Source organism: Daphnia pulex, chromosome 9 (assembly GCF_021134715.1).
Source record: "Daphnia pulex isolate KAP4 chromosome 9, ASM2113471v1".
Taxonomy (NCBI): domain Eukaryota; kingdom Metazoa; phylum Arthropoda; class Branchiopoda; order Diplostraca; family Daphniidae; genus Daphnia; species Daphnia pulex.
The window spans coordinates 7,810,194-7,830,084 of record NC_060025.1 but is presented as its reverse complement, the minus strand read 5'-3'; the positions used below and the strand labels follow the sequence as shown (position 1 = coordinate 7,830,084).

The 19,891-nt window shown below is 40.6% G+C and overlaps 3 protein-coding genes across 8 annotated transcripts; 1 reads left to right on the top strand and 2 right to left on the bottom strand.

Annotated features, from left to right (window-relative positions):
- Positions 1-1,962: 1,962 nt before the first annotated feature.
- Positions 1,963-8,519, bottom strand: LOC124201747 (neutral ceramidase-like). The gene is made up of 14 exons (XM_046597942.1): positions 8,384-8,519; positions 7,862-8,005; positions 5,211-5,387; positions 4,988-5,121; positions 4,720-4,924; positions 4,438-4,647; positions 4,230-4,355; positions 3,957-4,151; positions 3,082-3,315; positions 2,889-2,984; positions 2,647-2,814; positions 2,463-2,578; positions 2,229-2,394; positions 1,963-2,131 (listed from the first exon to the last, which is right to left on the bottom strand). Exons 1-14 carry the CDS (start codon positions 8,504-8,506, stop codon positions 2,111-2,113), a joined length of 2,115 nt encoding a protein of 704 aa, XP_046453898.1. The 5' UTR covers positions 8,507-8,519; the 3' UTR covers positions 1,963-2,110.
- Positions 7,195-12,256, top strand: LOC124201753 (prolyl 4-hydroxylase subunit alpha-1-like). Of its 6 annotated transcripts, none has more exons than XM_046597952.1 (13): positions 7,195-7,400; positions 9,132-9,318; positions 9,382-9,533; positions 9,599-9,769; positions 9,839-10,003; positions 10,070-10,211; positions 10,272-10,376; positions 10,441-10,630; positions 10,697-10,807; positions 10,879-10,992; positions 11,273-11,338; positions 11,611-11,776; positions 11,842-12,256. In XM_046597952.1, exons 2-13 carry the CDS (start codon positions 9,140-9,142, stop codon positions 11,916-11,918), a joined length of 1,638 nt encoding a protein of 545 aa, XP_046453908.1. In that variant the 5' UTR covers positions 7,195-7,400; positions 9,132-9,139; the 3' UTR covers positions 11,919-12,256. The 6 variants fall into 6 exon arrangements, with proteins under 6 accessions (XP_046453908.1, XP_046453911.1, XP_046453907.1 ...); XM_046597955.1 differs by lacking the exon at positions 11,273-11,338 and adding an exon at positions 11,111-11,176 and having other exon boundaries at positions 7,206-7,400; XM_046597951.1 differs by lacking the exon at positions 7,195-7,400 and adding an exon at positions 8,644-9,063.
- A 588-nt stretch (positions 12,257-12,844) lies between these two features.
- Positions 12,845-14,548, bottom strand: LOC124201755 (elastin-like). The gene is made up of 2 exons (XM_046597959.1): positions 14,232-14,548; positions 12,845-14,154 (listed from the first exon to the last, which is right to left on the bottom strand). Exons 1-2 carry the CDS (start codon positions 14,489-14,491, stop codon positions 13,107-13,109), a joined length of 1,308 nt encoding a protein of 435 aa, XP_046453915.1. The 5' UTR covers positions 14,492-14,548; the 3' UTR covers positions 12,845-13,106.
- Positions 14,549-19,891: the final 5,343 nt, after the last annotated feature.

Below are 19,891 nucleotides of genomic sequence, written 5' to 3'. Positions count from 1 at the left end.
CAGCAGTTCTGATTGTTGATCTCGCGGAAGCAACTGTCGGCAATTGTCTATCATTTCAACCAAAGGACATTCTGATTGCCCACGAATATAATTGACTTAATAATGTACAGCGTATTCTCCTCACACAAACCATTATGTGCTGAGAATAGATTCCTGTAATCAAATTTTACAAAACTTGTTTCTAACCGACACTTGTTCGAGATCTTCTAAAACTCTCAAGGTCCTAAAGTCAAATTATTCTGCTGTTTTTCCTCATGCAGAGAACAACAGTGAATAATAAAAAGTTGATTGGGAAATCGAAAGCACTCTTGTAATCGAGCTAACATATGCTGGCGGTACAGACAGAAGCGCATCCATCCGTTGACCAAAGATACCGCTCGAATTTCATCATCGCATACAGTTTTCGTGTATAACTTGTTTTGTAACCAAAAGAAAAAGAAAACAGCTATAGGTTCTTGGTTACAAAAGAAAAAGGGGAAGAAAATGTTCTCACAGCAAAGTATCAAGATGGGACATCTTTGTTTATGGCTATGTTTCGTGAGTCTGTTGAACGAAAGAGAAAGTCTACCTGCTGCCAGCAGACGCATTCGTCCGCGCTTATAATTCACGCGTGAAAAGCCTATATAAGATGTCCAGTTAGAAGTTAACCGCAATGGATTAGGACTTGACTTATCTGTACGCACACACAGAATCATCGGCGCTCAGGGGTGGAATAAATCCGCAAGAGTTTCCTTCAATTTTTCATGACCGTCAATGAGTCAGAACATGTCCGTTACCAAATACGGGTATTATCTCGCATCGCATTTATTCACTAAACATGGCTAGCGATTGTTATTTTCGGTTGTTATTGGGCTATTTTTGTCGCACTATTTTTATTTTTTTTTTTCGAAATCGTCGGGTGCCATTATATTGCGCAAATGTTTCGCTTTCCGATTCTCGATCGATTTCTTTTCCCAGTTTCTCCACAATTAGGAAAGTATCTGAGTTGAAGACCCTAATGCATAGGGTAAGTGCACGTAGGACGAAGCGCTTTCACCCGAAATGGTCGATCTAAATTTGCCTTAAACGTAGAATGCCCATCCGGAAATGTCAGTTAAACCGGATTCTGATTTGCCGCCGTACCCGGTCCTACCCTACTTGACCTCAAATAGGCTAAGGTCATTCGAAAAATTCCAATGTTCTGTTTTCTAGGCCTCGACAACAAAGGAAAGTGACCCCTAAAAATAAAAACCCAAACAGAAAACACCCTAGCAACAAAAAGTTTAGACATTTTCGTCCCCAGGTAGACATTTTACCTATTCAGACTATCCCAGCATATTTCCTTATCAAATTCAGGTGTCTACCACTTTCTAGTTAAATTAATAAAAAGGGAAAATTCAGAAGAAAAGGGAAAAATGTTCAGCGTACCAAATCTTGACTGATAATAAGTGAAAACACCTTGACAAACCTAAAGGGAAAGTTTGAAAATATTTCCCATGACGATGTAACTCCTCCAACATTAAATTAGCTTGAACAGCACGCGCGGATTTGCAATGCACTCGGGGAACTTCCTGCCGAATGATTTATGATCATAAAGAGCATTCACCCCAGCCGCGCGCGTACTTTAAAGGCGCACCTGAGAAAAGCGTTTCACAAAATGGTAGACGAAATTGGGACGAAGCTTTCACCTCTTCCGAGTCCGTTATTTGCGAATATTTCAATCGAGTACATTTCCCTGCGGCGTAATTTCAGTTTCCCTTCTGTCAAATTCGACTAAAACGCACGAGAAAACCCGGTAGATGAATAAGGAAAATTCTAGACGACAATGTTCGAGATCTTCAGCGCCATCGACGTATGGATGGAGAGGTTAGAGAAGAAATGGTGCTAAAGGGACAGGAGTTAACCTAAATGTTCAATTGTGTGTTAGTTCCTAAATTGAGATAACTGTTCATCGCCAGATTTCACTTAAAACCTGTTAGGTCATTCATTTTTCTCGAAAGTGGAATATTCCCTGTATATTTTCCATATACCCACAGTGTTGTCCCTAAACAAAAGTTTAAAAATAAAGCAGGTGTCGTCTTCGTTATTCGAAAAAATATTTCTTTCGAAGAGGAAACGGATGGTGAGCCACTCATGCAGCCATAGCTGCAACCTGCCGTTATTAGAAAATGAATTCTGTAATATTTCGGGATACTACCAAAACAAGCATCTTGTTGCCGCATCCTCTTACGGTACTAGATTAGGCTTACCTCGAAGGACTGGGTGGTGCCGTTGTAAGGGAAGACTTTAGCGTCGATATTTTTGTAATAGCCATAGTGTGAAATGCGATATTGGCCTTCCGGAGTGTCGGCTGGAACGATCCAGCGTAGATGCGCTTCGCTCTGTCCAACAGCTGACGTTTTTTCCCAATAGAAGCTGAGAAATGGATAATTAGGAACGGTTCTCAATAAAAAAATATACAACCATTAAACTCGTGCGTATACAATGTATCGAAATGAGCGTCTGTTCGGATGACTTTCCAACTATTATCGGATTGCTTGGCTTCCACAGTCATGAAAGTATCTTCCTGCATCAGATTGTTACGCGGATGGCCGGCAACCTAATAATTAATAAAATAAGAAACCTGAAAATGATTTGTCGGTTACAGGTAAATAATTCATTTCTTACGAATGTCGCAGTTACAGTCTCGTTGGGTCGCACGAATGGGTACGGTTGAACAAGACAGTCGCCAAATTCGTGCTCAAAGGCCGGTCTATCGAAAACGACGCCAGATACCAGGGAGATCTGATTGTCCAGCAAAAACGGTGGGATCGGCCCGGCGTCCACGACTTCATTCTAATAATTATCGCCATCAATTTATGAAAGTTCCTTTTTTTCTTGACACAAATTTTATGTGAGCAATATAATACCTTAAAAATGCTCCGAGTTAATTTCTTGTACTGATCCAGGTGAGCGGACAGAGTATGTGGGCCATAAATTACGGAGCCGGCCTCGTACCGTTGCATCTAAAAATTTGTTTTATCATTCGGATAGAATAAAACGTTTAGCTATATTGAAGTTTTTTTAAAAATGGGAACAAGTAACTTTTTTCTTTTGGTATACCTGGTACTCCTCATAAGTGGTGACGTAATGAGTGTACACGTTGGAGAGTCCAGCGATGACTGTTTTAGTATTTGATGGCCCACCACTGTTAACGGCTTCGGCATTCAGAGCTTCACGAAGTCTCCTGCCTGCCATGGTTGTGAATTCACCCGGAACGGCCGCTATCAATAGTTGCCCAATTCGAAACAGCTGCGTTTCCACAATGCTGGGATGCCAAGCATATGGCCAGGTTATCTATGGTCAAAACACAAACGCAATGTTTTAATTAGAATTGAAGGTATAATCATATCAGTCTAACACTTTATACATCTGACGTTTTTTAATAGTTTTCCAGAAGATTAAGTTTCGTTAATAATTTTAGTATTGCTTTCAGCTCATTCAACTTGAATTAAATTCGTACTTTTCAACCGATTTATCGTGGGAAATTTGAATTGCATTGTGTCTACATTCTACCGCCGGACCGTTATGTTCGTTATAGCCTACTGCAACGCCCTCATAGAGCGTGTAGACAAGGGGCTGTACGGTTGTATACTTAACGTCGTTGACTTCTTCCCACAGATCCCACGAAAAAGAAACGAGGTTACTCATATCATGCTACAATAGTTATACAACTAGAGAGAAGTGATATGGGCGAACTCGCAACTAGATCGTAACGAAGAATAAAACTCCCGCAAGGTGGAGCGACTAGCGGTGGCATACGTGACGAATAAGACGTTCGTGTGTGACTTGGATACTTTGCTAGCGTGACCAGTACGAGAACAAACCAGTTAGGCGGGAGCAAGGAATCAGCTGATGCACTGTTTGTTTTACCTTTCCAATAACTAAATTTTCTAAGTAGGTTTAACAAAGGATAGCACATACTACTAAGTACTAACCTCTCCGGTGGAAAGCAAAACAGGCTTGGGAGCGTGGCATTTCTGAACTTCTTCGCTCGGCTCAACCAAGGCGGTTGCCACTAAATTCCAGAAATCGTTTCCGGAAGTCGTCCCCTGCGTAAAATCGAAGGCACCCGCTCCGTCCACGCATCCAGCAGCAAATGCGTAGCCTAAAGCCGGCGAACACAGTTTCACCTGATTTATCGAATTTAAAAAAAAGGGGGAATTAAATGTTGATCGAATATTGACCAGGGCTTGAAAGTTCCTTATTACCGTCGTTGGCCCATTGACGGGATCTTGGACCTCAACGTTGTAATTGGGCATGTCAACAAATTGATGGGCGAACTGAACGGGACCTTCCAGCGGTTCCAATTCGGAATTGTCTTTGCTGTACATCTCCTGTGAATTCAAATGTATAAAATTGAGGAAACATTTAGTCGCGGTTTTTGAGTTGTTTGAAGGAAATATCAAATGAGTTTACCCAAGCTTTTTGAAATTGTTTATCTCCAATAATGCGGGTGCTGTCAACCATGTCTTTTCCGGGTCCGAAGGCGATGCATAGCTGCGTTCGGTTGTTGCACGAAGAGCTCACGAAATCACACGGGAGTCCTGTATCGAGGCACTTGGCTCCCATCGTGTTGGGCGACACATCCCCAAGATTGGTACTGGCGAAAGCCGCTACAAACGGACCCTGTGCTCATCGCAGACGCTCGTGAATTACTTATTGAATTTAAAAACATTGGAAAGCAAAATAATGACGAACTTTGCCTGGCATGATGTCAGGTCCGTTGATTTTCGTCTCGAATAATAACCCAGCGTAGCCTTTGTTGTCCGACGAAATGTATTGATTGGTTTTATTCATGCTGGTGAGATGGACAGCGTACCAGTTGATAACGCCAATTGGTTCACCATCCGCTACCGAAACGAATTTCAGCTGGACCATATCCTTGTCCGTGTTGTACGTGTACCTGTGATGGCGATTTAGAAATTATAATTCCCGGTGGATATCTGTTCATTTAATTTAATCTCACTTGGCTCTTTCCCATGCCGGATTGTTCAAATAAGACGATGGACTGCGATTAATGTTGGCGTCGACTAAAATATCTGTGGCGTAATAAATATGCGCATCTCTCATGGCGTTCTCGTTGTGAGCTTCATCGACGCTCTTTCGCGCGTGTCATAAATTAAAACGGCAAGGGAAAAATTTGAGACGAAATGTGCGCAGATGGCGATCCCGTTATAGTTTTGATATACCTGAACAATACCAGCGACAAGAGCATCAAAAGATTGCTGGACCCATCCTTTGCTGGTTATGATTAATAGAACGTACTGAAGATAGCCGCCCGGTCCCGAATGCGTGTGGGTTCCGCTCAGCACGACGTTCTGGGCCGAGTACATGCCGCCGTACTTGCCCTGCAGTCGCTTCACGACCTACATTATTATATAGAAGAGCAAAACGATTAATTCGTGGGAGAAAGAAAAACATATTATCGATAGAAAAACAAAAACGAACAGACTAAACGCGCAATTGAAGGTTGCGATTTGCAAAGTACGAATCTGGGAATTCAATTTTTATTTTGCGGTTGTCGCCTTTGCCAATTCCCGTAACTGTAATAAGCCATTTAGCATCAGGACGCGGGAATTTCCGTATAGGAGAAAGAATAACAACAACGGGATTGCTAGCCGCTGGGCTTTTTCATTTATGGGTTGCTGGTGGGTTTAGGTCATCAATGAGTGGCCCGAGGGTACGTGACTTGTACAGACACAAACATATGTGTGTGTGTGTGTATAGTTACACACCCCGGGAACTGGCTGAATCGGGAGACGATGACCTTCTCTCAAGTTCGCCTCCACATCTAGAGATATCCAGAGTCCCTGGAATATGTATATCTCGGCTATCTCAAAGATGGGTCACGTCTGCGGGAGTGATTAGAGCTTTCTCCTCCGTCCGCCTGATATGTATAGGGAGAGAGAGCGACAACTCCCCAATTTTTTGAGCTAACCGGTTAGCTCGACCGAATTCTGTCTAAACGGGGGAGGGAATATGTGTGACATGGCCGAATAACAAACAGGTTATTTTTCGTTGTGATTCGAATGAAAAAGAAGATGGTCATTTGGAGAAAGTAGGGAAAAGAATAATCACGCCGACTTTGTCGTCACGTAGACCAGTCATTGAAATAATTTAACGTTACATAGTACTAGGAAAACAGTTGATAATGGCGGACATTTAGATTTGTCGGGGCACACACACACCCCAACTGTTTTGCCATCGCCCCCGCTCCCTTTTTTCCCCCTTCCATACAAATTAATGTAGAAAGCAGAGCTATAGTGGAGAGGCTACACAAAACTCTTGGCGAGAACTATCTAGAAGAAACAGAGAGAGAGAGGGAGACGCTGTTTAAAAGTAAACACAAGTCTCGGGTTACAGTCAAGAAAACGAGCCATAAACAGAATATTCCAAGTCTGAGCTCTGCTGAGAAAAGTCCCAAAAGAAATGGAAACTATACTCGACTGCAGCATTATTTTTTCGTACATTACGTTGCATTATTTCGGGAAAGCGCGTGGTTTCTATAAACAAATATCCAAAATAACACCTGTCATGTCTGTACTGCTGATTGTGAAAAGAACTATCATCAAATTGAGCGGGGAAATGTGTACTGGTGTAGGTAAAAGGCTCCCGCTTTCTCTCTGAATCCGCTCCGAGTGTAACGGACAGTGTGCGCACTCACGTAGGCATCGTTCTAGAAGAATATTTGGGCTTCAGGAGTCACGTAGGCAACAGCACTAGCGATCCCTCTTCTTCTTCTTCTTCTTCGCTTTCCCCCCTCTTCAACTTGAAGAAGTTATACAGCCGCATCTGGAACGCGCCCTCAAATATCTATTTTAAATTCGGTTTTTAGGGATACCAGCACCGGATACCACAACGAACGATTGGTTGTTTTTAACTTATTCACGCATTTCCCGCAGCAGCATCAGGAGTTCCGTGGAACCCAAATAAAATGAATTTTGAATCATAATATTAAAGCAGATGAGAGAATAAGACGATGGGTACGAGCTAGAAAGAAAAATGAAAGGTCCAAATAATTAGACGAATGGTTGGACGAGTGTTGTATGTGGGTAACTGGTGCGTGGAGAGAGAGAGAGCCGTTGGGGTATGTAGAAAAAGGAGGCGGGACCAGACACGAAATGCACTGCCCGTTCCTTTTTGTACACACATATATATGCATCCTAACATCCCACGTGTTACTGAGCTCGGCTTTCAGTTGCCTACCGACTTCTGTCGGATAAACTCGGTTTTTCTCGAAACGATAACAAAACCGCTGCTGAATTTTTTTGTTTTTGGGGTTCTTTTTCCTCAAGTGTGCGAATCAAACTAGTTCAGTTTCTTTTTGTTTACCCAAACGAGGACGTATTATTATTCATCCAGACATCTTATCAGTCAAAGTAAGTCAACATTTTTATATCTAACGCACGACGCGTTATCAATTATTCAGCTCCGATCGTTAAAACTCGTTCGGTTTCAACGATTTTCCGAATGACCATAATTACAGTCAACATAGCGGGCAACTTTTTTTGGGTGGTAAAGATGAAAATGAAAGAATTAGGTCACCTTCCGGATAGCTTCTTCAAAGTTCTTTTGGAGCGGTGAAAGTATGGCATACATAAAAGCGCATCTATAATAAATGAGGCGACCGAACCCCGAGAGATGTTTCTTCTTTCTGTGTGTCTGTGATGAGGACGAGTGAAAGTAGCGCTACTTTTCTCTTCCTAGACGTCCAGCTCTTCTTGCTTTTATTTCCTCGTGGAAAACATATTAGCCGCCAGCTATTTCGTCTTCACGCACGTAAACCACCACACAGCACAACAAACACGCAACTTTCGAAACATTACTATACTATATATACCTCGGTTTTGACGCTTTGGTCAATCATACAGACATCCACACTAACAAAGACGACCCGTTTGATAGTGTCATCGATCACGAAGGCTCGGGAATACAGGCGTGTGTGGATTCCGGAAGTCAGCGGTGTAGGGCTAGCGTACCCCATCTGCCATCAGAAAAAAAACATAGATGATTGAAAAATGAATGTGAAACAAATTCCAATGTCGAACGGCGTTTTACTGTTAGCTTCACAGTTGAGCAGACAATGTTGCAATGCACTTTTTCTATTAAAAAATTTTGGATCTTTGAAAAGCTTATAAGGCTCTTAAAATTTTACAAGGGGATTTCCAGGAAAGCTTTCACGAAACATCTTCGGGGGAGAGTGTACAAATGAAAAACAAAACTACAAAGGATGACACACTTTCACCAGCACATAAGTGCTAACGGCTACTACCTTTCACTCACGTATACATACGTACGTCTTTTTTTATAAAAGCTAAGAAAACTCTATCAAGATGGACAGATGGGATCATAGACATTCTACCGTGTTAATTTCAGCCGCAGGTCCGGTGACATCAGCAATTCCAACACCAACTTTGTAAGTTGATGGCGCAGCAAAGCAAACATTTGCGAAGAAAGCGATCACGAAACCAGCGAGAAACTTCATTGTGACCAACGCGACTGTTACCAACTGTCAATACGAAAGATATTTGAGTAGTTCTGTTGTCGAGCCAACGTTCCTTATCGCGGAGAAGAGATAAAACTTTATAAATATCGGGGGATCTTATCGGGAAAGTTACATTACTATATCTACAGCTCACTTACAACAAACAAACAAATTTGAATTGATTCGTGTGACCGCGTAAATAATGCAAGGCGATTTGCCAATAGGATGCGCACAGCCTCAAGCAACAAAGTAGCAGACGACTTTTCAAGGACAGGCCAAGTCAAGTCAAGGCTGCCCAACCTCCCCCCTCCGCCCTTCTGTCAAAGACAGATGTTTCGTTTAGTGTGTACGTGATTCTGTGCTCTCAGTTGGTCGAGAGTTTTTACGCCGACAGATTCACATTCGCTGCCATTTTTTTAACCGTAAATTTTGTTGCTCGTTAGCCTTACGAGGCGTAGGGCAGGTCATTAATGCAATCAAAAAATCTCGTCATTTAACAATCTGCCATAATTTTGAAACTAGCCATAAATCCTTTGTGTACGGTTTCCCGTTGAAAAGTATTACGACGCACTTTTTTAAATTGAATTATTTAAGCTCATTATTTATTTTCTTACATTTTAAATAGGCATCAACATGCATATCATCACCTGTTTACCAGTAATTTTCCTTCTAATGCAATCAAATGCTGTTTTCGGTGAAGTGTTTACTGCCTTGGCGGACATGGAGGGTCTCGTATCAACTGAGTTGGAACTTGTAAGACACCTTGATAACTACATCCAAGCTGAAGAGATCAGGTTAAAGCGCCTGAGAGGGTAAGACGAATTGTTTTGTATTGAATGTGCAGCTTAAATACTATATGTCTTCATTTCCAACAGATATCTTGAAGATTATGAAAGCATGTATCAGGAAGCCAGTGCTGATGTGTCCAAGTACTTGGCCAACCCTATCAATGCCTATTTGCTTGTTAAACGCCTGACCTCTGATTGGAAGCAGGTAGAAGGAGTCATGACCCAAAATGTTGGCCCTGGTATGTTCAAATAATGTGAAAGACTTTGAATTGTATTTATCTAATTGCTGCAATTTGTTCAACAGCCTTCATTCAAAACATTACTCAACATCGTAGTGTGTTGCGCTTCCCTTCTGATGAGGACTTGAATGGAGCAGCAGCAGCCCTGATGAGACTCCAAGACACTTACAAGCTGGATACCCATGCTTTGGCCGAAGGGAAGCTGCTGGGGAAGAAATATTCTCGTCAGCTAACCGGTAATTAACTTACACACTTCAGGGATTTGCGTGCAAGTAATCATTAATGTAAACGTTGAAAATGGACAGCTGGTGATTGTTGGGAACTTGGTCGGCAGTCTTACAACAACGGCGATCACTACCACACTGTATTGTGGATGGGAGAGGCTTTGAACAAGTTCGAAAGTGAGTCAAACAAGACTGTCACTCGTCAAGATATTCTCGAGTATTTGGCTTTTTCCACATTTAAACAAGGTATAAAGTGCATCGAGCATTGAATCATAGACATTAGAATTTACATTGATTTTTTTTTCAATTCAGGAAACGTCAAGGAAGCTCTTCAATTGACTCATGAACTTCTCAAGCTTGTTCCGTTCCACCAACGCGCACTCGGCAACAAAAAGTACTACGAAGATCTCCTTCGTCAGCAGGGAGTCATTCAGCGCCGTGGAGAGACTGGAGAGTAAGTTGATGTGAAAATTCAATTTTGGTTCTGTAATTTTATGAATTATTTGCTTCACAGTGAGGATAACGTGGTCATGGATGAACCGTTCAACACTGCCAACTTGAAGCTAACAAAACCCAGTGACCAATTACCTGAACGAGAGAACTATGAAAAGCTGTGCAGGTAAAAAAATTACCCAAAAGTTAAAGTATTCTTTCATAAATAACATGTTCGGTGTTCTCTGCAGAGGTGAGAAGTTGATGGATCCTAAAATCGAAGGCCGTCTTCGCTGCCGTTATGTAACCAACAATGTGCCCTACTTATACATTCAACCCGTCAAAATGGAGGAGGCTTTCCATAAACCTCTTATCGTCATTTACCACAATGTTATTAACGATGACGAGATCGAAACAGTGAAAAAGATGGCTCAACCAAGGGTACAGTTTTATTTATTTAATTAATAGCAAAAAAAAACTTAAATTCTACTTTTTTCTGTGCTATAGTTTAAGCGAGCAACTGTACAGAACAGTGTAACTGGTAACCTCGAGCCAGCTAACTACCGTATTTCAAAATCCGCCTGGTTGAAAAGCGAAGAACACGATCATGTATTCAAGGTTAGTGTAGAGCAAACATCAACAAGTGATTTTGTTTATTCACTTCACACCATATTTTTATTTGATTACAGGTGACCCGTCGTGTTGGCGATATTACTGGACTTGATATGGCCACAGCTGAAGATCTCCAAGTAGTCAATTACGGCATTGGTGGGCATTACGAGCCTCATTTTGATTACGCCAGGGTATAAAAACGTTCTTATTCTTTCTTATAACTCATTATTCTGTTTCGCGGCGCATTTTCCATGTTGCCAAAAGTGTTCTTTAAATCTTAATTCTTTGACGATTTGCGTTTTGCTGAAGCCTTCGGAGGTTAAGGCCTTCCAAGGACTCGGCACTGGCAATCGCATCGCGACCTGGCTGATGTATGTAAGTGCCAATTTATTAACTGCCATTTTGTTTTTGTCTTTTTTTTTTTTTGCTTGTGGTTGTCCCCCTTTGCGCCCGTTTCATCGGTAACGACAGAAAGAGGAAGTCAACGCCTTCAAAGATTTGGGATGGGGCAACCGTGTTGCCACTTGGCTATTCTACGTGAGTTTTAACACACTTGTTCACTCGTAAAGAACAACGCACTTCCTTTCCACGATACAACACGTCACCAAATGAACTTTCGGATCACTTAACTAATTCTTCTATGGGCGACTTCAAATGCCTTATCGGAATTTCTTTGTGTAAAATTTTGCGGTTTACCCCAAAACGTTGGGTGTGACTATTTAAGCGGATGGTGGTGGTGGTGTTCTTGTCGTGTAATTTATCAATTCAAATTTTTACTCGTACTAAATTATGTTTTCCCGTGGTTATAGATGAGCGAAGTCGAGGCCGGTGGCGCAACTGTCTTCCCCAAACTGAACCTGGCTCTGTGGCCACAGAAAGGAAGTGCTGCCTTTTGGTACAATTTGCATCCCAATGGTGAGGGTAACGAGTTGACTCGCCATGCCGCTTGTCCCGTCCTTACTGGATCCAAATGGGGTAATGCTTATTTTAAGAATTGCAAAGTTTTGATTGTGTTTTAATTTTAAATGGTTTTGTTTTAGTATCTAACAAATGGATTCACGAACGAAATCAAGAATTCCGTCACCCATGCGGTTTGAGATACGACACCGATATGTAATGAACTAGTAAAAAAAATGTCTTCAGCAATCTCAAGTCTTTCTACTACTCACTGTTCTTCTCTGCCGCGGCATAACCTTATCTCTACTTGAAATTGAAAGCTCGCGAAACCAAATTTTTTCTTTTATTCCTATATTTACGATTATTGGTTTCACGTTTTCCTATGTTGCACTCTTCTTGATTGTCGGCATTATCTCTAATTCTGATAAATGACCAACGTTCGTTGATGGGGGTCCTTTTTTTCTCCATGAAAATTTCTGCGGGATCGGATCATATTTTTGTTGATTTTTTTTTTTGTCTATCCACAAGTGTCTAATACAGTGTGCCATGTCAAACGCGCATTCTTTTGCAATTTAATTTCGTAGATTTAAATAGGTATCAAACAGGTTGTGAAAAACGTGTCGCTGATTTCACGAGGAACCGTTATTTCCGAGTAATTTTCAAACATGCAGCATATTTCTGAAATTCATAAGTGCTCAATTTAAAAAAAATTTTATGATGAAAGTGTTGCCGATGTGAAAACGAACCGGCAGCGCTGCTACCTGCTAGCCACTAGACAAGCATCGCAGCAGACGAAGAATTATTAGAGATTCTGGTTTAAATGGACTCACGTCGCTACGTGTAAACTTTTGCTCCGCCAAAAAACGAGTGAAATCAGTGAATAGCCTTTTTTTCCCGATAGAATCACAACCTTGGTGCCAATATAGACTTCTTTGACCGCGAGGTAAAATAATATAGTGTGGTTTTCTAAGGGTTCGTAACGATTGCTAACAGGTGTGTTTGATGACCGTGTATTGGTGAGTAGGCGGGAATATTTTACATTATTGTCTCTAGCCATATCGCCACACTTCGATGAGATATCAGCCTTTCAGTCTTAAAATTATAAAAATTGAATGAAATAAGTTGTAGAGAAATCTTTGTCGACAGTTTTCAATCCAAATAATTGTTTATTAACCCAAAAAACTAACACCAGACACGTAAACAATTAGCACTGAAAGAAACTCAAAGCTTGTTTTAAGAGAATAAGAAGGCTTGCCTGTCATACGATTCATGCATGTTGTGGCCAAATTTCTATCCAGCAAGATTACATTTAATAATAAAGAAATTCTAAAAGCAGGAGCAGAAAACTCCGGAAAACTCGTCAAGGCAACATCATGATCCATCGATCAGTTGTTTACTTCGCACGATTTCAGACATATAAGGAACTGTATGCAAGTGGCATCCGTTGGAAACCATCTCTTCGGACACCTCCGCCTCCTAGAATGGGCAATCCGCCTATAGGGGTACCCGCCAGCAGACCTCCCAGATTGGGCAATCCTCCTGTGGTAGGCCTACCACCTGACAATAGTCCTCCTACAATTGGTAAGCCTCCTGTAATACCTCCGACTAATGGCAATCCTCCTGTAGAACCACCTGACAGTAGTCCTCCGACAACTGGTAAGCCTCCTGTAGTACCTCCTTGTTGTCCAACTACTGGCAATCCTCCTGTAGAACCACCTGACGGTAGTCCTCCGACAACTGGTAAGCCTCCTGTAGTACTTCCTTGTGGTGCTCCGACTAATGGCAATCCTCCTACTACTGGACGGTTACTGACTCCTGGCAAGAGTCCTCCCAAAAGACCTGTTGTACTTGTTTGGCCTGGCAATAGTCCTCCTACTACCGGAACAGTTCCTCCTGGCAAAGGTCCTCCTAACAAGCTTCCTGTGGTTCCTGAGCCTGGAACAACTCCTTGGCCGGGTAGGGGCAGCGGCAGCGTCGGGACGACATTAGTAACAGGTGGCAGAATTGGATTTACAATGCCTGGTACAGGAGATGGTAACAAAGTATTAAGAACATTGGGAACAGTTCCTGCAAGTCCTCCTAGCAAATTGGTACTAGCGGTGGTGGTGGTAGTGGTGGTACTAGAAATTCCTTGTGGGCAAGTAGTGTACGGAAATCCTGCTGGAGTACAACCGGCAATGGTGAATGTAGTGAAACCTGTTGAAATGGTCTTGGTTTCCGTAAAGGTGGCAGTCAGTGTTGTTGTGTCCTGGAGGCTCAAGCCCAAACAGGCCAAAAACTGACTCAAAACGACAACCGATTGGCCAACTGTGAACAAATTGTTGCAGCCATTAGAGACGAGTTGACGGAAAAGGTCTGGGGAGGTTCGATATTCCATGTCTTCATTCAACGAACTCCAAAGCGAATTTGAATCGACGCGCGAATCGATCGCTACCGGAGCAGCTGTAGTTTCAATCCTGTGTAGAAATGAAATATCACAAAAAATTAAATTTAATCCAGTAGAATAGACACACAATTTTTTTTTTTTTTTTACTCGTAAACAGTTGACGGAGAAATGATAAAATCGTCAAATTGAAGTAACTGCGGTTTCTCATCTATTCCACGCTTCCGTCGACATTGGGAGACGCTGCCTGATGTAACGTAGCAGGACGTAGGTTTGGTCTTTGTTGTAGTTAGCACACTAAAAGTGTAAGAAGTAGCGCCTTGTAGTAATGGATTTCCTGCGAGAAGATTAACCTGAGCCCAAGAAAAAGACAGTAGGCCAATCAAGAAGAAAAGTTGTCCTGCAAACATCCTAGAAATTCGGTTGGGAGCAAAAGTGCGACTGAAGTAGCAGAAGACTGTCAGAGACAATGTAACTTTCAATCGGATATTTCAGTTCTTTTATACTGTGGAATCAATGTGTGCTACTTACCCCGTTCAGAGCGAACTTTCGTTACAGTATAGCCCGTCTCAAAGCGTCAAAATGGTGCGGGTTAAAAACCAACTTAATTCAAATGAATTAAGCTGATCATTTAAATTTTTTGAAAGGTAAAAAATTCCGGCCGCGATCTAGCGTTGTCAATCTAAACAGTCAGCTTGTCTTAATTGCGATGTAAGACTTTCCTTTTTTAGGGGGATATGTGGGAGAATTTTCTTTTTAAAAAACAATATTACAAAATCTTGTCATCCCTGTCAATTATGAAATTCCCTTGCTTGATTGATTCAATATTGTGTAAATAATGATATAATTAAATGAGAAAATTCCACTGATGGTATTTCTTTTTCCCTTATAATAGTTAAATATCAACAGCCCGGACTATAAAGTATGAAGTTAAATATTCGAGAATGCGTACCCTTCAATCAGTTGATTCTCTAATCATTATTGCGAAACTTTCAATTTCAGCTGCAGTTCTCCAAACGTTCTCTATAAATCAGGCAGATGGTGAGACTCCTGTTATTTTTATTCTGATGACTTCTGAAAAAGGTAAATTTTATCGAAACATCACCTGTCGTTCCGACTTCATGTTTGGTCTTCTCAGATTTCTAATTTTTAACCTACAGGACCGTACACAGTTTATACTACTCATGAATCCATATCGGATAAAAATATTTCAATCAAAATCAAACTGTCTTGCAAAATTGTGCACCTGCTGCGAAATATTTGGTAAGACTTTGGTTGATTTGGTTTTTTTTTCTGTCAAAATAACTTTTTTTTTCTGTTTTAAAAAGAATTTCTATTCTCAGGCTTTGTTTTATTTGGCAGGAATCTCCAGGTTCATCTGGGTCTGTGACAACTGTGTGTAGATAACACATGTACAGAAAATGCACCAGCAATAGCCAGCTAGAAGGAGATTGGTTTGCAAAGACTGTCTTGTTCGGTCTTGTTAAAAGTTCAATTTCTAAGATTTGGTCAACAAGTTTATGCCAGACTTTCTGAATCCTTTTATTATTTCCTGTTAAGTTTTATCAGATATTTAATTTTAATGATTCCCCTTTTCATTAAAAGATTCATTCAAGATTAGTCACAAACAATTAGGCTGTTTTCAACAGTGGAACCAGTGGAACAAGCAGCCGTATCCGGAAGCAGCTGATGGTGTCGAATTCATGCGTTCGAGTATCCACTACTCTTCCCAGCGCACATGGATTGACTGATGGTCTGAATTTGAATTGTTGACATCCAGGTAAAACACAAGGCATAGTTCCTTTCATCCTCTTTTCTTCTCAGCTCTCCTTTTCGTAAATGGTGAATTATTGTTAAAAAACCAGTTAAACCAATTACTTACAAACCTTATCTGAACTATTAGAGTTTGATGGTGTTATTTTGATTTTTGAAAAAACCATAAATTTTTACTTTTCCGGGCACCTAGTAGAGGAATTTCGTATTGCTTAATGGAATTTCTTCTCTTTAGTCTTCATCCCATCTGCTTCATTCGTCTCGTGGTCGTGAGTCGTGGCGGTGATGATTGACAGGTTTAGTAGTTCCGTATCGTTTTTAAATTTGTATCTTCTGAACTTGCTCTTTATTTAATTTCTAGCATTTTTCTTACTACATTTGAGATTGTAAAATTAGTGTTAAATTTTTCAAATTTTTACAGTTCAGTTTTTATTTCAATATCGCAAATCAAGCGTGGTCGTGCTGACACAATCTTAAGCTTTTTTTGAATTTTTCGTACTTTGTTCGTCAACACAAGTGCGTTTTTTTTCATTTGTGTAATACAGTTAACGGTGGTTGGAAGTTTGGAACAATATATCAGTCTGTCTAACTGTAGAATCAATTAAGAAAATTTTTATGGTGCTGAAGCATTTTTGAAATAATAAGGTGAGACAGCATCAATCATGACAAACAAGTATTGTTCTTCCTTCAAAATTTCTTAACTTTATTGATGCCATAAACTTTATTTTCAGTCATAGAGAAAGCTATGGAAACATAATCAAGGCCATGGATAATCTTCAGGTTTATTGCAGCAACCACGATATGAAATTAATTAATTTTATATCGTGCAGCAACTTTGGGGAAGTCACATCACATGAAAAGATGCAGGGCACATATCAACATGTGTTGTATTTATCTGAATATTTGTTGTAGTAATATTTATTGGAATATTTCCTTTAGATTCAACATGACTGTTTGATGCAAAAGTTAGTTGGAACTCTTAACTAAACACAGATAACCGTTGCTGCTGCTGCCTATTAATTCTTTTCTTTAGAAAATTGTAAGTTTTATTTTTGTCTCGACCCCCTTACGCCCAATTTCATCAGATTAATTTGTGAAAATGTGATGTGTATCTGATTATTCATTTCTCGTGAGTCGTGATAAGCTTCGGAAACAGAGTTTTCGTAAAGAAATCCATCCGTTTCGTACAGTCAAACGTGGTAATTCGTGATCTTTCGGCTGTCGGTAGGTGGCTAATAAAATAGATTGTGCTCCAGCCACCAGGTGACGCTAGTGTCTTAGTGAGGACGAATACGAACCGACGAAATTTGCCATTTGTTTCCGAAACCTGTGCCGAAACGCTGACTGAAAGTTTGTTATTCGTTATGGAATTGTGGTGTAGATCTACATTTTCAGCCATGAAATGGTAAGGCTAGATTTGTTGGAATTTCACTTGGCCAATCAATGTGACGACGTGGGTCGAAACTGCTGTCCATTTTGCCGACATGTCGGCCATTGTTAGCTGTACCCATACGGACGTCTCATCTCGTGCTGAAACACTTCAGAGCTAGTAAAGGAATTTTGTTGATCAATTTACCTGCAATAATGGAATAGTTTTTATTAGTTGATGTTCAGGTTGAGATCCCTTTGCTCAACTGTTGCAGAAATTGAGAACATGACAAAGTCTGAGCTTCATGGCTGTTGTATCATCAACGTGGTTTTGTTGCAGCCAGCTGATGAGAAAGGTGTGATCGAGTCAAGTTGAGCTGCAGCTGCTGCATGCAGTTTATCAAACTGTTGTTATCCCTATTGTCACAACAGGAAGACTTCTTGAATCGGTAATTTGATCAATGTTATTTGTTGTAACTTGGGAAGTCTTGTTTGTTTTGTTTTTTTATTTTGTATTCAATTGACGAGTTTAAGATAAGATGAAATTGTAGAAAATTAGGGGTAATATTTCTTCCTTCCAAATAGTTGTTTCTGTTCAAAGATAGCCACAGTGTTAATCAGCTTCCACTGAGTTTTTTTTTAATTATTTTCTTCTAGAACAGAATTTCCCACCCAAACACCCATATTACCAAGTTTTTATAACATATTGGAAGTGATGTACAGAATTCTTCCCTGGTTTCTTTTTCAATTCAAATTAATTATTAATTTTAAATTAAGTAAATTTCATTAGCAGTACCATTTTTTCACATTTCAAAGTGTTATTGGTTCATTAATGTTCTTTTGATATGCAGAAGTTCATGGCCAGTTTGATGTTTGAGCTGTTTTTGGTTTTGCTGTTTGGTGTACAGTGGTTTTGCAGTCCCTTTCTGGTTGAGAGATGCTCTTAAATGGAGCTTGTGCAGACTTGCAGTTCAACATCACACTTAAATGTGTCAATTGCCTATGCTTGTGTCCGTGCAGTATATGCCGCGTTGAACAGTTGGGTTAAATAGTCAATGTTGCCTGATTGCATACTGTCAGTCATTCCAACAAGCTGACTAGTAGCGATCAGTCAATTTCCATCCATTAGATCCTCATGCTGTCAAAAGCCTAAAACTCATGCTTGAAGCCCACACATAGAGGAATACAAATGTATCGAGATAATAAGGTATGTTTCGATTCTTTCTGCTACCAGACCATTACAATTCAGATTTTCCTAAAACATAGATATTCTTTCTCATGAACCATAGAATCTTTTCTGAATTCTTCGCAATTTTGGTGGCGTCACGCTTGAAGGTCACGAGAAACATTACGTAAAACTGGCATGTGGTGCGGTGGTTTAGAGGCTGGGTGAGAACGACACGTGTTTCAACATTATCAAGCAGGTATAATGGCCGCAAGGCTCAGCCATTTGGAATTCATTTTGATTTTGGTTTTTGTAGACCCATCCCCAGCAACGTCACCTGCAGAAGAAAAGGCCAGTTTGCATTTCAATCGAAGGTCATGGAGATCATTACGTTAAACTTGTCATGCAGTGGTGTAGAGGTTGGGTGAGAACGGAAAGTTTTGTATCATTATCATCAAGAAGGTAAAATAACCGCAAGGCTTAAGAGGAGGAGTGAGAAAAAGTTGTATAAAAGCCGAGAGAAAAGTCGACAGGGATCAGTCGAGTGAGCATCTCCGGACACGGCAACAACTGCAGTGCACTTGTTGCCATCCGCTCTCAGCTGCTATCAACAGTTCGCAATCATGGGTAAATTATCTGTTGTTACATGGAATTATGTATCAATTTCTAGGTTATTTTATCTATGTCAATATGCCGGTAATTTTAGCGTATTAATTTTTTTTATTATTTTATTTGTTGTCTAGTTGTATATAAGGACAAAGAAAAGGCGAAAGAAATCAGTCGAGTGAGCATCTCATACAAGAGCTGCAGTGCGCCATTCGTCACCAACTGCATTCTTCCTCGAATTGCTAGTTTTAAATCATGGGTAACCATTGTTATAATGGAGTTGTTAATCAACTGTATTTGTTAAAATGCTTGCTATAATTTCATATTAATGTTCAAATTGTAAATTGTCTAGTAAACTACGTATGGCGTCATGCTGCCTTAGGGTGTTGTATAGCTGACGGCTGGTTCAGCAATGGTGTACGAATGTCTCCTGGGTATGCCTGATAACAATCGCAACGCCGCTACTTTACTACACAACATACGACACGATCAGTAACTACACCAAGGCCCCCAAGTACTACGCCACCAAGGCTCTAGATTATTATACCACAACTTATGCTGCCCTGAGCTACTACACCGAAGCCCCGAAGTATTAATCTTCCTCGAGCTACACTACTGGATGTTCGAGTACTACACCGATGCTCCGAAGTACTACACCACCAAGGCACCGGAGTACCGCGCAACTACATATCATGGGTAAATATTCTGTTACATGGAGGTGTAAATATTCTAATTGTTAAATATCTAAATTATTTACTCTAGTTGTTAAAGAAAGAAAAGGTGAAAGAAATCAGCCGAGGTTATCTCCGACACGATAACAGCACTGCAGTGCCAAGTCTCAGTATTACACCACAACTTATGTTGCCCCGAGATACTACACCAAAGCGCCTGAATGCTA

What these genes read in the sequence shown, in the direction of transcription:
- LOC124201755 (XM_046597959.1), bottom strand. Translation starts at nt 14,491, where the DNA reads ATGTTTGCAGGACAACTTTTCTTCTTGATTGGCCTACTGTCTTTTTCT. An exon ending in TCTCCGTCAACTGTTTACGA is followed by an intron (nt 14,155 to 14,231) that starts GTAAAAAAAAAA and finishes ATTTCTACACAG; the next exon opens with GATTGAAACTACAGCTGCTC.
- LOC124201753 (XM_046597952.1), top strand. Translation starts at nt 9,140, where the DNA reads ATGCATATCATCACCTGTTTACCAGTAATTTTCCTTCTAATGCAATCA. An exon ending in GACCCAAAATGTTGGCCCTG is followed by an intron (nt 9,534 to 9,598) that starts GTATGTTCAAAT and finishes TTTGTTCAACAG; the next exon opens with CCTTCATTCAAAACATTACT. An exon ending in AAAAGATGGCTCAACCAAGG is followed by an intron (nt 10,631 to 10,696) that starts GTACAGTTTTAT and finishes TCTGTGCTATAG; the next exon opens with TTTAAGCGAGCAACTGTACA.
- LOC124201747 (XM_046597942.1), bottom strand. Translation starts at nt 8,506, where the DNA reads ATGAAGTTTCTCGCTGGTTTCGTGATCGCTTTCTTCGCAAATGTTTGC. An exon ending in CCGGCATGGGAAAGAGCCAA is followed by an intron (nt 4,925 to 4,987) that starts GTGAGATTAAAT and finishes TCGCCATCACAG; the next exon opens with GTACACGTACAACACGGACA. An exon ending in CCGTCAATGGGCCAACGACG is followed by an intron (nt 4,152 to 4,229) that starts GTAATAAGGAAC and finishes TCGATAAATCAG; the next exon opens with GTGAAACTGTGTTCGCCGGC.